Here is a 17,851-nt window from a genome sequence, read left to right as displayed (position 1 = left end):
ATCATGATGGAATCCTACTATGAACACATACTAAATAATCCATGAAAAGGTCTAGGTCCCAAAGCACAAATCACACACAATTTCGGTTCGCCATGATATTTCGGCTCTCGCCATCGAGGTGCTCTCTTTAACGTCCGTAATTTGTGCATAAATACAGACGCTCGCCAGAGCTCAGCGTCATTCTGTTAGTATCCAGATTTGGAGACATGACTGCTAGAGATGAACAAGATTGCTTCTACGAGGACCTCTATATGATACCTGGGATCCAGATTGAAATATATATGTTGGTCCGGAGGATAGCCACTGGGAGAGTGTTAGCGCAGATCAACATGAGCAGGGTGAGGATGAATGAAGAAAGAAGAAGTAGACGAAGAAGTAGCAGGCGAAGGACAACACCGTATCAGAGACCGCCTCCTTCTAGCCCCCCATCACCAACACCTTTGGCAGCAGCGGGTAGAAATCTAGACATTCCAGATTCGTCGGAATCCCCTGACCATTCTGTGAGGCCACCAGCCCTCAATCCCCAATCTCAGGCCCGGCACCAGGGGTCTTTCCCTCCCTGGGGACTCCAGGTTGCAGAGGATACCATATTTTGCACATTATGTTTGTCTGACGAAGAGGTAAACAATTTTATTTGTGCGAGATGCCTGCAGAGGGTAGCTTGTACCCTCTGTGCGGCCCGTCTTATTTGTCACCAGCAGCCCTGCCCCCTGTGTCGAAACTGAGACCCGGTGAGGCCCCCCCCTTGAGTGGAAGAGAAGAATTTTCAATGAGCGATGTTGGGGCTATTGTCCAGCACCTCTTAAGGGAGTAAACCCTATCAAAAATCACCCTCCGGCCGTTTCCACGGCCACCCAACTGTTTAGAAAAGATGCCATCTATACAGAGGTAAATAAGAAACGTTTTGTGTCTAAGAAAAGAGTACCTTTTAAAAATACAGTCAAAAAAGAATCGTTGTGTGTTTAAGAAAAGATTACCTTTTTATACAATGGTAATAAGAAACTTTTTGTGTTTAAGAAAAAAAATTATCTTTTTTAAAATACAGTCAAAGAAACGTGTTGTGTCTAAGAAAAAGAATACCTTCTTATACAGAGGTAATAAGAAACGTTTTGTGTCTAAGAAAAGAGTACCTTTTAAAAATTCAGTCAAAAAAAGAAACGTTGTGTGTTTAAGAAAAGATTACCTTTTTATACAATGGTAATAAGAAACTTTTTGTGTCTAAGAAAAAAAATTATCTTTTTTAAAATACAGTCAAAGAAACGTGTTGTATCTACGAAAAAGAATACCTTCTTATACAGAGGTAATAAGAAACGTTTTGTGTCTAAGAAAAAAAAAGATTATCTTTTTTAAAAAATTCAGTCAAAAAAAGAAACGTTGTGTGTTTAAGAAAAGATTACCTTTTTATACAATGGTAATAAGAAACTTTTTGTGTCTAAGAAAAAAGATTACCTTTTTTTAAAATACAGTCAAAGAAACGTGTGGTTGTGTCTAAGAAAAAGAATATCTTCTTATACAGAGGTAATAAGAAACGTTTTGTGTCTAAGAAAAGAATACCCTTCTTATACAGTCAAAAAAGAAAAGATCACCTTTTTATACAATGGTAATAAGAAACCTTTTGTGTCTAAGAAAAGAATATCCTTCTTATACAGTGGGTATAAAAAAGAAACGTTTTGTGTGTAACAAGTTAACATCAGGTCACTTTTATATTTTTATAAAAACTTAGAATTTTTTAATAAAAATAATAAATATGGAAAAGAATATATAGGAAAAATATACTGAATGAACTTTTTTAATGAATTCATATAACACATAGACACATTTTTTTTAAATTTATTATTATTTTTTTTTCATCAAACAACAACAACACACACACACATGCTCATAGTATGATTTTCTGAAAATCCGTGACGTCTGACCCCCCATTGTGTCTATAGCTAAACCTATTTTAACTTGATTTTTACCCTGATCATGATTCTTTTGAAATAAAAACTATCGACACTCTTGCCTAGGTCCCTTCTCCCTAACCCACATGAGTTTTCCTGACTTAAAAGGCTTATTTTATACACTCGGGTCACTGGATTTCGCCTCGTCGCTTCGAGGTTTTTTACTCTTTTCTCCCCTACTGATTCATGTCATGTATCAATTCTAGTATGAAAAGAAGCAGGAAACTTATCTTTAACGTCCGTAATTTGTGCATACGCCGCTGTTGAGAAAGTAGTTAGGAATATCTTCCTGCTGAGCCATCGTATACATGTCGTAGATCCGATACTAACGAATGACGCCGACTGCTGGCGAGCGTCTGTATTTATGCACAAATTACGGACGTTAAAGAGAGCACCTCGATGGCGAGAGCCGAAATATCATGGCAAACCGAAATTGTGTGTGATTTGTGCTTTGGGACCTAGACCTTTTCATGGATTATTTAGTATGTGTTCATAGTAGGATTCCATCATGATACAGGTCTAAACAAGGTAAGTTTCCTGCTTCTTTTCATACTAGAATTGATGTCTAAGAAACGTGTTGTGTCTAAGAGAAAGAATACATTTTCATGGATTATTTAGTATGTATTCATAGTAGGATTCCATCATGATACAGGTCTAAACAAGGTAAGTTTCCTGCTTCTTTTCATACTAGAATTGATACATGACATGCATCCGTCGGGGAGAAAAGAGTAAAAAACCTCGAAGCGACGAGGCGAAATCCAGTGACCCGAGTGTATAAAATAAGTCTTTTAAGTCTTTTTAAAGGGTGAGATCAGGAAAACTCATGTGGGTTAGGGAGAAGGGACCTATGGAAGAGTGTCGATATAGTTTTTATTTCAAAAGAATCATGATCAGGGTAAAAATCAAGCTAAAATAGGTTTAGCTATAGACACAATGGGGGGTCAGAGGTCACGGATTTTCAGAAAATCATACTCTGAGATAAATAAGGATTCTTGGAATCTAGCCTTTTTCTGACTGATATTTTAAGAAAAATAGAATGTCATGAGATTAAAAACAATTCGTATCTACTTTTTAGATCATGTAGAAATCTTGATCGTTTGTTTTTTACCAAAATCGAAAACTGTAGTGACACCGGGTCTTAACAACGTATTGCATACACATCCCCTGATTTTTAAAGTAACCAGATCTTTTATGAAAGAAAATTTTATATGAAAAGAATCGTAATTCTGTATGTATTAATTCTGAATAAAATCTGTTATTGTCTGTATTGTGTTGTTATTGTTTTCAGAAAATCCAGTTTGAACTGGCTAGGCTTTGACTGTGAATGAAAACGTGACGTCATAATCACATTCTTGACTCGTTGCCAAATCGTAGAAGCAACGTTGAATCGTAGTAGCAGCGTAGTAAAAAGCTATAATGTAAGCGCCCTACTGGACATATAAGGGCTTTGTACTGAGTTGACCCACCTAGCCCCAGGGTTAGGGTTAGGGTTAGGGGGTAGGGTTAGGATTAGGGGTTAGGGTTAGGGTTAGGGCTGTACTCAGTTGACCCACCTAACCCCAGGGTTAGGGCTGTACTGAATTGACCTCCCTATGCCCCCAGACCCCCAACCTGCACTCCTTTGACCTCCCTATCCCCTCAGCCAATATCAGAATCCAGTATTTTTGACCTCATTTGCATAAAAAGTGCACTCAGTTGACCCCCCTATCTAGACGCCTTATACTACTCAGATGTATTGGAATGCTTGACGCTGGCTATTCACAACGTGACGTTGCAAATGCACTAAACGTCAGCCAAAGCGATGTAAACCGGGCCTGGCACCGACAGCAAACTTTTGGTACAGCAGCACATCGACATGGGGGTGATCGTCGTCAGAGGTCGACAACTCAACACCAAGACCATTTTGTGGCTCTTCAGGCACAACGCCATCCCTTCTGGACAGCAACAAGCCTACGTAATGACCTCATGAATGCCTCGGGGGTAAATGTGTCCACTCAGACGTTACGTAATCGGCTTCACAATGCAGGTTACATCTCGAGAAGGGCATGTACTAGTGTCCTTCTGATTGTTCGACACAGGCGGGAGCGATTGGACCGGGCTGAGGATCATGTCATTTGGACACAAAACGATTGGGTAACAGTTCTGTTCACCGATGAGTCCAGGTAATGTTTGGACATCACAGTCAGAAAACATCGAGTGTGGCGAAGACAACGTGAACGTTTCTATGATACCAACATCAGGGAACATGACCGTTATAGTGGTGGTTCCAACATGGTCTGGGGTAGAATCAGCAGGATGGAAGAACAGATCATCATGTCTTGGAGTGAGGAACAATGACGGGGGGTGCGGTACCAGGATGTGATGTTTACGTCAGACCCTACACTGGTGCTGTTGGCCCTGAGTTCATCCTAATGGATGATAACGCCCGTCCACATTGCCCCAGGGTGGTGGAGCAGTATCTTCAGCAGGAGACAATTGTCCGTATGGACTTGCCAGCGCGCTCGCCGGACTTGAACCCGATTGAGCATGTAAGGAACATGCTGCAGGTTGCCCTTTCACGCCTCAGAGCACAACGTACGACTTCGGCAGAGCTCGAAAACGCCCTCGTGAAAGAGTAGAATAACTTTTCCATTGGAAACATCCGGGTGCCTATTGACAGCATGGCTCGATGTTGTCATGCCGTCATTCAAGGGAAGGCCATACCCGGTATTGACACTTCATCGACTAATTCTTATTTTTGACTATCTCCAAAAACTGTAATTCTTTCTGGTTTGCTGCTTACTTTTTGCGATGAAAAGCCTTTTATTGGTGTTATAAGATTTCAAGCATTTCTGCATTGAAAAAACTCATGCCCTTTATGAATTCATAACCTGAGTAAACACGTTTCTGAGTCAAATTTTTGTCTGTTGTTATGTTAGTGGTGAATTACACACATATAACCACTGGCGGATTTAAAGGGGGCGTGGGGGGGCGCACGCCCCCCTAACATTTTCAAAGTATGATGTGACTATTATTTAGTATGCCACATTTTGGTACAAAACTAACCAAACCACTGTTATTCTGCCTGGTTTTACTCTTAAAATACACAAAAATCCTGGAGCTTCCGGGGGCTGCGCCCCCTGGGCCCCACCATTCAAAGTATGATATGACTAGTATTAAACACATCGTACTTTGGAACAACACTAACCAATACCACTATTTGTAAGTAATAAGAAAGTAAATCGTTTATTATAGTGGCATGTGTTACAATACAATGAAAATTGAGAAACATTCAATGCAATGAATTATTATTCAAACATCCGGACCTATATGCCAATTTTAACAAACATAATTGAAAAATATGCACTATTATTGTGCCTGATTTTACTCTAAAATACACGAAAACCCAGGAACTTCAGGGGGCGTCGCCACCCGGGCCCCCACCAGGGCTTCGCCCTGGACCCATTGGGGGCTTTAAGGCGGCCCCCAGACCCCTTGCCTCAACAAAGTTATCCACGCCCCCACCCCAACCACAAATCCTGTACCCCGCCCCTGATATTCATATGATTCTCTTATGCAGGGTCTTTAAATTCTCATACGATTGTAAATACATATGATTTTCATATGATCATCATATGAAAGGCAATGCATATGTTGATAATATGTGGCTAAATTGCCTATGTATAATAACACTATACAGTTAAAGCGTAAGTTTACCTAATAGGCTGTATCCCCCACACGTACGAGAAAAAAATAAACATGTGTATAACATGTGAATATGAATACACATATATTTCATATAAATTAAACATGTATAATTCATCTGTATTTTCGCACACATATATTACATATATATAACATGTGTTATACATATGTGGTGAAAAACATGTGTTTTACATATATATTATTTCACAGGTGTATTACACGTGTATATTATATATGTTTTACATATAAATGAAACACATATTTTACATGTGTTTATTTACACACATGTATTACATGTGAAAAACGTGTTGAACACATGTGAAACCAAACACATGTTTAACACATGTAGACATTTTTCCTGTGTAAGATAGTAATGAATCAAAAATCATTTAATTTCTATAAAATACTTGATTCTGATTGGATAAAAATTTCTTTTGATAACTCTTTTAATAAAATCTAGAGTTCGCTTGCACTAAGCAGCCGGAACTACTTTGGCAGTCTTTACATGTATGTTCCCGCTTCCAGATTACTTTTTGAAGGAATAATTAAATACTTTTACTTTAATAAATATTTTCCTGAATTTCGGGACCTGTCTGTTACGTTCCTGACTTATATTCTACTTTCGTTTCATTTATCCCCCTTTGCTAAACAAATCAAATCGTCTGCATGACGACAATACAGTTATGGGAAAGAAGGGAAGAAATCGTTTAATCGGCATATTCTTCTTAAATGTTTGACTTTGAGATATCTGGTATGAAACAATAGAACTCTGAAAAAAAGTTTTATTATGCTACCAAAGCGGGGAAAACCGTAAATCTGTTAAATTGTGGGAAACGAATGATCGAGAAAAACGACACTTCATGACTGAGGACGGAATTCTTTTCTTCTTGAACAGTCGGCAGCAGACTCTTTCAGGTTTTACAGCATTGACAGGTTGTGAGATACTTATTTACATATTCGGTTTGAAATTCAGATGCGCAAATGAAATCCAAAATTTCTGTGACCGAGAAATGTTAGGATATTTGAGTAGCTTCCCTTTATATTTACGAAGTAAGATAACTTACCGTGACAAATATACCCAGAGGGTTAACACAACAGGTAAGTTTTTGTGTTAAAGAACTGTAAATTCTTTCAGAGAATGTTGGTAATCACACGACAATATTTGAGAAGGTTTTTTCCTTAGTATGGTTAGAGCCATTTTGAATTTTCAGCAACGTTAACGTTATGGTGATGTATTCGTGCGCACTGTTTTTGATGCGTAAATTTAATAGAAAAATGAAAGACACTTTCATTTTATTAATTTAAAATAATAATTAAATGATAAGAAATGAATGTAATATTTTTTTCTTTGATCAATGTATCAAAGAAAAAATTTGGACGGAAAACTTTTTCATCAATGCGCTACGCGATCAAAGAAAAAAATATTACATTAAAAAATTCTTAAGAGGCATCGTGTAGTAAAGGTTTATTGTATAAGACCGATACCCATGACTAAATGCAATAATATGTCATCTCTTAATAACAATAGATTAACCTATAAGCATTACATTGCCAAAGAAGGTATTTCAAATTAACCAATATTTGTGGAATGATATTAGAGGATTACTAGAGGTTATCTTTTGATATACATACATGTATATAAAACAAAGGGACCAAAGTTAACTCTTGTCTTTGCATTACAACATATACAATGTCGTCACGAATCCCTCTACAGTAATAAGAATACAAAAATTAAAGCAATCCTTATATAATTATTTACATAATCTGTAAATAAATAACTACTGTCTAAGAAATTCATGCTAAATTGACCGCGTACAGCCGTGTCTGAGCACAATATAACCCCAGGAATCTTACACTTTAAGGTTTTTTATAATATTTGAGTTATATGATATCAGAGATGGTGAAAGGTAATCTATAAATAAGCTTTAAAACTTAATTATCTTAAAATAGGGAAATAATAAACAGGAATCAAGTTAAAAAATTCATTGAAATAGTACCAATCGGAATCAGAACAAACATAGACCCCAAAAAACAATTCCAAAACATCACAGATGGTATCAGGTTCCTTAGAGGAGTGAGCATTCCCTTCCGACGGTCACACTCGCTTTGTTCTTCTTGTCATTATCGGGAAATGGCGAAAAAAATTGTCAATAATTCAATTTGTTAATAATGACCTAACAATTAGTAATAAAAACGCTATAAAAACGCTAGTCAGCATCTGAATTTCTAATGTTTATTATCCTTTCTTGCCTAGATATAAACGTTGCTAATTACCGATGACGGTCCCTGAGTTTAAACCAGAAACAGTCTCCCGTAAAATATCAAATAATTATCAGTGATTGACTATTATATCACCTGCTAGTCATCCAATGCATTGGTGCCCATACCCAGTCCTCTCAACTTCCGGTTGCCCCAATTTTGTGGAACGACATTGGAAATGTGTTGTGGTGTTTACTTGATGGATTATCTATCTAGAGTGAACATTTTTATGTTTACTTATCTATTTGCAACATTCTTTCATTAGAAGAATAAATATTAATTTCATTGTTTTAATTTTTTTCAAATCTTTCCAAAGGAACCCCCTGCAGACACCATACTATCTATTTTATCATACTCTTCTGGGATCAAATGCCGCATACAGTATACATTTTTTCTGATTTTCTAATTAGTACAAACATAAAGAACAAAAATGCAAAGAAAAAATGAGAAATTTATCCCTCTTAATTAGTATGGATAACATTTTCACGTTTTCTATGAAATGGACATGCTTCAGTTAACATTGTAGTTATTTATCAATTAAGGCATTTAAAGGCAGAGATTTTAAGCACCGCCTTCAAAATACCTGGTCTGGGTAGCCCTGTCAATCAAGTGTGTGAAGGTCGATTATTGGATGCTGGAACTTGATTGACATTTACTTACTGGTCCCTGTGTATAACCTGTACACCTTGTTTGGAACTCGTGGTGACCTTCTAATTAACTTTTGATCCTTTGATATTTACTGAACATGGTACATGTATTGGTATACAGAATAACTGTACTACTATGAATTTTTTTAGATTGCTAATATATGAATTAAATATACCTTTAGTATTTGAAAGGATAATAATATAATATGCATTTTTAAAACAAAAAAAACTTTGGTACATAAAACTTTTTTCCAATGAAATTTCGATATTATTTTTAATATGCTAATTGGTAAACTTAAAGTGGAAATGTTATTGATAATTAAAGTTCAGAACAGCACTGTGTGAAGTAATTAATTTTTTTTAAAAATGTTTCTAATCATGGGTCACTTACGTTTTCTTTTTTTATTCGGATGAGAATTTACATCATTTTTAGCATGTTTCATGGTGATAAAGCCTTATTAAGGTTAAGATAGACCTATACAGTACAGATATTTTTTTTGTGAAATGTAGTTCACACAGCTCTCTTTTCATTTAATAATTAAAAGATGGGATCCAGGGGATGAATGAATTAAATTTAAGTCTAATTTGGTTGTTACAAGAGTTGTTTTCTTCAAATTAATACATTTAATTACATCTAAAACAATCTTTGTTTTAATATTTGAATTTATAGTATGATATCATAATATTTTTAAATGGATAGTGTTAGGGGTGTTTTCAAATAGTAAAATAATATTCGGTCTATAATTGAAAAACCTTTTTACTACTAATTTTAAAATTGTCTCAAAATACCCAACACTGGTAAAGTTTGACATCGGGGTATTTCACTGTGTATTTTTTTAAAAATCACTTCCCGTGTATATGGATTAGGAGACAGATGGCCACAGGTAGACTGCTAGCCCCAAAAGCATTTACACCTGTACAAAATAAGCCCCTCCCTCACCTGGATTTTACTACTTGGTAAAAAATCTCTGCCTATAAAAGCTTTATTTTTTGGATTATGCATCACAATGATATATCAAATTCATCTTAAAAAATACAAAAATTCGTCTGCTAATAATGGGACACAATTAACCTTTGGAATTCAGACATTGTTTTGAAAAAAAAATCCTAAAAAACGACATAGATATTGTCAATGAAGTGTATTCAGGTAACGAACAGTATTCAAGCTAAATTCCATTGAAAAATACATAATAGGAACAGAGCAAACACAGACCTCCAAAACATTAGGGGTGGGTCCGGTGCTATGGAGGAGTGAGCATCAAATGTTGACTACTCACACCCGACATGTGCTCCTTGTCATGATCGGGAAATAGCGGAAAAATCCGTCGACAATCCAACGTGTAAATAATGGCCTAGGTAACAATTACCGGTAATATGAAAAAACGTCACCAAGTATTTGGCTCTTTCATAAACTGTATTTGTTGACAGTGTTATTGTATTAACCAAAAAACTTCCGAAATGATGACTTTTAACGAGACCGCTTATATTCTTTTATCATTAACTTGTTTGTCATTAGAAATTGTAGATACTAGAGCATGCACTTGCGTATCGATTGCATTGAGAGATATAAGCCCCATGCATATCCTTGTGATGAAGGTACATTGCTACATAAGTAAGGGAAGTTGAAGAATGAAAAGTTAAAGTCATCACGTTTATCATAAAGTTTAGATTACTGTTGACGTCTTTTTCAAGTACATGTAAATATTCAATACCTTTACAACAGATGTGTCAGACTTTTTGGTATCTTTTATTTCAAGCTAATTGAGATATATATCCTAACGATGTATGAATGGAAATAACAATCATTAACTGACTCTTTATCTTAATATCGAGTTGAAGGCCACAGCAAGTGTTTTCTTCTTTTCTTGTATACGATTTTGGACAAATTCTTCTTCATATGAATACAAGGGGCACAATTGGTACCTATGGGAATTCCAATAGATTGTTGAAAGACCTGGTCTCCAAAAACTACACAGATATTGTAAATCAGAAACTCAAACATCTTTTAATATCAACTTCAGAGTATTTGTGTGTACAATCAGAATGTACAGAATTGTCAGAATGTACAATCAGAAGCTGATATATGTAAATATAATCTTACTTGCTAACAAAATACCATTAGTCGAGTAAACAGCCTAAATGTAAACTTAACAGTGTTTTAACTATGGATCCGCCCCTGAGTCCTGATATAGCATTAAGGAAGCTCTAAACACTAACAAAAAGTGCTTTTTGGACTTGGAGAAAAAAATATTATCCTGAAAATTGAGATGTACTTAGTAGCAACTAATGATATGATAGTGAAATAAGTTAATTAGAAGCGAACCGAACTTGTTTTTGCTGTTTTGTTTACATTTACAAATTGCTCTCGGAAGGCCTTGGATACTATAGGTACGAGTGATTCGAGGAGCTCCGAGTGGAAATAATACATGTACTGGCTAAAAACCCCAAAGCTCAAAATATGTTATAGACTTTTACAAAAATCAGTAGATTATGACAAGCGTCACATGATAAATATAATGCTATTATTTAGCACTTATATATGATCCTTCGGTGTGCATAACATTTCTGAGGGGAAAAAACAGTCAAGGACTTGTCCATGTCTTATTAATAATAATAATTGTTTGAAGGAAGAAATCAAGCAGTTTAAATTAGGTTCCCTCAAAACAAGTATGCTATGCATACAGCGCTGTATGTTATCGTACCTAAGAGTTACATTACAAATTTATGTGTTGAGATGATTTACTTTTTAATAAATGGATTTTTCAAAAACTTTACTCATGCATATCGAAATCATGCATTTACGTTTATTTACAAGAAAAACAAACTTTTTTCTCCTGTCGTTTTTTTTTACCAAGTTGAATATATTATTTGGAGAATTCAATTGATAGGAATTTTTTCTCACGCCTATGCTCTTCTCAAATTGTGCCATCAGGTATAGAGAAGTTTATGTTTTAATATAAGGTTTAGCATGTTCACAATACGACTGATTTTTTTTCTTAGTATTTTAAACGGTATCCATTAAAAGCTTGTAAACTGCAATTACCATGCAAAATGGAAATCGCAATTGCCAAATTTTACACTTCAATGACACTACCTACTGTCAGTATATTATCGTTAATACGTATGCACGAATGAAATTATGAAAACAAGTCAATAAATAGGACAACGGCGGATTCAGGAATTTGATATCTCGAAATGAGGGACATTTATTTTTTTCAATAAAACATCCAACTTTAAAATCAAAGGAGGAGAGACAGGTTACCGCTCAGCTGAAGACATACGAAAAAAATCAAAAGAAAACATAATATTGACCTGTGATGGTGGGAAAGGGAAGTTGTACTTCATTTTTATGGGCCCTACACAACTACGGTATCTGAAACCTATGAATTGATACACTGTATTTTTTTAAAGTAACATTTAATTACTCGCCTATTATATGGAGATGGATACAGTTGCTTGGTTTGTAGATATGAAAAACTGTTTTGGACATATATAGGAATTTAGACTGGGTGATGGGGGAAAGTTGAATTGATAGGAGTTAAATCGTTCAAAAATAAAAGTACAAAGGATTTTTTCCAAAATTGAGAGAGGTGGAGAGGAGAGTATACTTTGAACGAGCAACGGCAATAAATTATAAATTAACATGACAGCCCAATATCCTTACTCTCCTCGGTCTGATAATTTTACATGCCTACGATTTTATAGCTTTTCTCTATGTTCAACAGAAAACACCATATATTTACGTCTCTCCCTCGTATTTTCTAAGTAATAAGTTATAAGGCTATCATAATACAGGGTCTATATTTATGTACTTAAAATTAATAATGTTAAGAAGGGCGGTTCAAAATGAATTAGACATTACGAAAGTAAATGGAGAGGTCTGTATAACTGTGTCGTACTATGTCATGTATAGTCTACTTGGAATTCTTATCAATTAATTTAAATCAGATTACTTCCAAAAAGACTTTTTTAAATCGCAGTTTTAGATTATTTAAATGTTTTAGCTCACATTATGGAATTGCAAATACAAAATAATTACAAGTGATGTTTGTTTTTCAAAAAATGCATAGGATGGAACTTTCAAACTAATTTAAGATATTCATAGTTTACTTTAGTTTTACATGTCAAGGCTTATCTTAAATTCCAAGATATGTCTTATGACAAAAAAATTGTATCTTATGAAAATTCATGAGCATACCTGCAGATTTCAATTTTATTACCTGTTATTTGCATCTTAAAATGACTAGTATGTGTTTTACAGTATTTTTCAAACAACATGGGGATCTATACCCCTAATTTCTCTTTTTAGCTTTAGCAAATGCGGTTAAAAATAGATACAACATAGACAAAAAACCTAATATTTTATCTAAAATGTTAAATTTTGTGTACTTATTTTCACTGGTATGTATTCAGTATTCTAAGATAGTCTCTTAAGATTTGAGAATTCACGAGAACCTGAATTATACAACACTTCACTCCGAATTATTTCATGAGGCGCGGTATATTCATATGTGTGAAGAGTTGTAGTTCTTGAAACTCATTTTCAATTTTCAAAAATGAAATTCATGTCATATATTTGTTATATTTGTGAATGTCTGGTGACTTGACACAAATTCATCTTAATCACTGATAATTCTTGAAACAAAACAGTTGATTTGCACCTGTTACAGAAGTATGTCATAATCCGTGGAGTCCTTGTTGTCCTGGTAGATTTATTTTAAATTAACTGAGCTGTTTTCTAATCTGCAAAGAATCTAATTAAGAAAATATATATTTGGAAATGTATATAGTAAGGCATGCAAACTACAAATCAACATGATCAAGCTATAACAAATATAGAAAGTATTGGTGGGTGTAGTCTCTTTCTAGCTTATTTTCAATTATTTCCAAAACATCTACATTTTGAAGGTACAGACAAAATGCAGATGTTTTTTCGCTAATGAAGATATGTCAGAAAGATAATACTGTATAAAAATTCAGTAAATGAAAGTTCACAAAATTTGACAACTGTCAAAGGTTGTTCAAGGTTATAGCTATAAGTATCTCCAATCATGTACATCTTACAAACATAATAAATAAATATTATTTTCATAGCAAAAAATAAAATAATATTAAACGAAAATTTTATGAACAGATTGAGTTGGATAGGTATAAATCATGACATATAGAGAAAGAAAATCAAACTTACAAAACAAGTGTTTCCACTGTCTGAGTATGTAGAATCATAACAAAATACAGACATTTAAGTTGATGTAGAGTTCATTAAATGCTATTAAAAATCATAAATGAACGTTACGTGGAATGCTACCTTACTTGTAAATACATATTTATTATTAAATTAGTGGTTTATTAAGAAGTTCAGAATATCAATTACCTTATTGCTACTGTGGTTCCAAAAAATATATCCCTACAATTCATCATTATGAGCAAGATCATAGTTTGTTATTCTTAATTATTTGTCATTGATTTCATGCCACTGTGACAATGCATTTTTAACATTAAAATAAATTTATGAAAGCTAAAAATTAATTTATTACCTCCTTGATCTTGGTATAAGCGTCTCATGCATCATGTACTAGTATTTGCTGCTGTAGACTGAAAGGTAAAGAAGTGCGTTATAAATCAAGAATTATTGCAAAGACTATTACTGCTGCATTGCTATTACTATTGATCATTTTGCAATGAATAAAAAAGAAGTTTAAAACAAGATATATATATACCATATCCCATGAGGCAAAACAAACACATTTCATTAAAATAAATAAATAAAGATAGGAAGTAAAATAAAACCTACCTTGTTTAACAGTAAGGACACATCTATAGGATAAGGTGATTTGCTATATGTTGAAGATTTTTTTTAAACTTGCTCTTGCAGATGATACCACACTCTAGTGGCAAGGAATGTCCGAAGAATGAAACATCTTGGACACAAAGATCAAAGACAATCTGTGACAATACTGAAAATCGTGTTTATCATTGTCTCCCTACAAACAATTTGAATGACACAATAGAGGACTGCTTCATTCCACAAACAATACAGCCAGGTATGAGCACAAATCATTTTCATCCAAAATCAAGCAATTGTTACCTGCAATTCAAATAGTGTATACTCGTACTGCATTTAATAGATTATCAATTATTCTATCATACATTCTGTAATTTGATAAAAAGGAAGGATAAAAAAGTGAGTGTTCTGTATGGTACATTGTAATTTGATCCACGTTATGTTTCCTTCTTATCTCCACATAGTGTTACATGTTTCAAGTAAAATGGGAAACGTAAAATTGTCGAACTGAAAAATAATCGTTTTACTTACTTGATTTAAAATTGTATGTTCTGTCAACAATTAAAGTCTCAATCAAATATTACCATTCCTTGTTCTGCTAAAATGGTGAGATCAATAAAAAAAACTATACAAAATGTTACCTACAAAATTGTCCCAGACCATAATGGAACATGTCATTACGTGTATATACCACCGGACTGGGATTTAAATTCTTTTAGATGGTTTTGGCAAACACTGGAAATAATCAATAATCGATCGATAGAATGTGTATCATCTTGATTTAGCATATAAAAGTATTTTTTAAGAATATTAAATAATTTTTGCAGGTCATTGTGCAGTTTACCATACAGTCACAAAAAATGTTTCTTTTGACCCACGGAAAAAGTGTACAGATATATTTCCTGAAACGTGTCCAAAAGGAGTGTATCAGTCAAACGAACTTTATAGATGTGAGTCTTCTAACAATTCTGAGCAAATTTTGTATGGAACATTTGATTCAAAAGAATTAACTTCATATTCAAAACTGAGAATACTTCACAACATGCATTATAATATTGATCACAAAAAAGAGTTCAGTAATTAATGTTTACCTATACTATACTTTGACAGGGCCGTCATGTTTAGAGATAAATCCTTACCAGCTTTGCTACCTGGCTGAATCTACCTGTCCAGATATACAAAGGTAAATAAATTTACATAGGAGGAGAGTAATCGGAGACGAGTTTTAAATTCTTTTGTTGATATACACAGAGTATATAAAATATTTTAATTTTTTTTATATCTTTTGAAGCTCAGTCACGCATTTATTGTCTGTTGAATGATAATAAAAAAAATGTACATTAGACATTTAATTTTTGTTTCGTTCACCTGAGCTGAGGGATTAAGTGAGCTTTTCTTATCCCTCCGTCCGTCTTTCTATTATACTATTATAGAGGGTGGTCCACAATAGTCAAAGTTTAACGAGTGAGGAGAACTTAGGAAATACTGGAGATCATTTATTTACAAGGGTATAAAGGACAGAATCTAGAAATTGTTTTCTAACACAACAAAGGCATTATTTGTCAAATTTAATTTATAATACGGAAGCATCATCAGACTTTGAACGTTCCACCATTTTTTATTAAGACCTCGGGGTAGGGTGTTACCCAAAAGTTTCAACTGGGATTATAAAAGGAGAGTTCTTACATCATGATCTCTCGGGTCGGATGGGGCAACAAAAGTGATCAAATTTTACATAGGAATATAAAAAATGTCTTGATGTAGAAAAGCAAGACAGTGGTGACTCATATGAGCGTTGTCTTGTTGTTCATCTGTTATGAACAAGTCTATCTGACTAAAGTGCCTTTTGTACTTTGTATTAAATACATTTAAAATCCTCATATTTTTTCCCTTTTTATACTTTTTAATCAGTAAAAATATATTAAAGGGAATAACGTCTCAACACAGATTTAATATTTCCATATCCATGTATGATCACTATAGCACCGCTCCAACTCCAGAGGCCATTGATTCAGAGGAAATGAATTTCGGAATTTTAAAAGATAGTTTCTTGTTCATCAAAATCATATACCATCCTTTGTCTCATACGGAGACGAGGATTTTCAACAAATTTGATCATTTTTTGCAGTTTTATAAATAGAGCGGCACCCGATCGACATTACTTAGACCAAAGAATTTTAACATTTGGGAATAAGCACACCTGTTCTTCGTATCAGTATACAGCTTATTTAAGGTTCAGAATAAGTCTTATTTTGATGCGTGTAAATGATTATAATAATGCTTGCCAAAAGAATACATGTATAAGATAAATGAATAAACTCCTCAGAATATAAAGATTAAAATGAAATATTTAAGGAATGACTCTAATTCTTGGCCAAATTATCGAGTATTATCTGGTTTGGGTCAGTTTACGCTTTATAATCCGCGAAGAGGATTATAAAAAAGCGTAAACTGATCCAAACCAGATTATACTCGATAATTTGGCCAAGAATTAGAGTCATTCCTTATAATTTAATTTTAAAATAATTAAACAACTTTGGATGTAAAATTGTGTTGCTTTTTACAAGTTCAAATTTACCGCGCAATAATACAACCTTAGTAACGGAAGTGATGTGAAGCGAGGGGAGGTAATAACTGATACATAGATCTAGCAGCCATGTTGTGTGTTTACATGAGGTAAGATCGAGTAAATGTTTGAAATTAAAGATACAGTTATTAAATCTTGAATTTTCCATGGATTCCGAGTTTGTAAATGAGGGGATTGCATGGATAAGATGATTAAGCTGGTCGTCAAGGGGGTGCGTCCCCATACCAAACCAGATTATACAAAATGTTCTGCGTTCCTTTTTGGAAATCAACCAATGAGAGGCGAGAATATAAACAAAATTAAATTATATGGAGATAAACGAACAGTATTCCACACCTGCCGTGTGTTCGTTGTTATGATCGGGAAACAATGGAAAAATTTGTCGACAATTCAGTGTGTAAATAATGACCTAAAATTAGTATGAAAAATCTTATTCAGTATTTGTTGTTTAAAGTCCCTCTCGAGAATTTTTCGCTCATATGGAGACGCCACCCCTTGCCGGTGGAGAGCTGCATATTTTGTCCTATACTCGGCACTTAAGGCCATTGAGCAGTGATAGATCTTTTTCATGCCCATTCCTTCTGCGACACGGAACCTCGGTTATACATGTACGGTCTCATCCAAAGGACCGGTCTCCGCATCCTACAGTGGAATTCGAACCCAGGAAGTAAGGTTCAACTCCTTACTTCGCGACTCTAGAACAGACTTTCTAACCACTGCTATCACTCGGCATTTGACTTAATCATAAATTAGATTTTGCTGACATGGCCATCGTATCAACCATAGAACTTACAAAATTATTACTTTAAAAGAGACTGTTGATATTCTTGTTTCATCAACGTTTGTTAATAACTTACCTCGTTTCAGAAATTGTTCATGCGTAAGAGTATGTAATTACGTACATGTATCACATCAATTGAGAGATATACTGTAAACCAACTTTTAT

At 34.3% G+C, this 17,851-nt stretch overlaps 1 protein-coding gene across 1 annotated transcript; it reads left to right on the top strand.

The window, feature by feature from the left end:
* Nucleotides 1-4,603: 4,603 nt before the first annotated feature.
* Nucleotides 4,604-15,530, top strand: LOC134239564 (uncharacterized). The gene is made up of 5 exons (XM_062721727.1): nt 4,604-4,649; nt 12,843-12,934; nt 14,409-14,577; nt 15,146-15,268; nt 15,429-15,530. The coding sequence occupies exons 1-5, from the start codon at nt 4,604-4,606 to the stop codon at nt 15,503-15,505; spliced, it is 507 nt and encodes a 168-aa protein (XP_062577711.1). The 3' UTR covers nt 15,506-15,530.
* Nucleotides 15,531-17,851: the final 2,321 nt, after the last annotated feature.

Source organism: Saccostrea cucullata, unplaced genomic scaffold, assembly GCF_032062105.1.
Source record: "Saccostrea cucullata isolate Sc308-1 unplaced genomic scaffold, CSIRO_AGI_Scuc_v1 ctg7293, whole genome shotgun sequence".
Lineage (NCBI taxonomy): Eukaryota > Metazoa > Mollusca > Bivalvia > Ostreida > Ostreidae > Saccostrea > Saccostrea cuccullata.
The sequence above is the reverse complement of the archived record's forward strand: the minus strand, read 5'-3'. Positions and strand labels throughout refer to the sequence as shown.

Excerpts from the sequence above, each read along its gene's own strand:
- LOC134239564 (XM_062721727.1), top strand. The coding sequence starts at position 4,604 with ATGGCTCGATGTTGTCATGCCGTCATTCAAGGGAAGGCCATACCCG. Across the intron at positions 12,935-14,408 it reads TTGTGTACTTATTTTCACTG|ATGATACCACACTCTAGTGG; the intron begins GTATGTATTCAG and ends TTGCTCTTGCAG. Across the intron at positions 15,269-15,428 it reads GTCAAACGAACTTTATAGAT|GGCCGTCATGTTTAGAGATA; the intron begins GTGAGTCTTCTA and ends ATACTTTGACAG.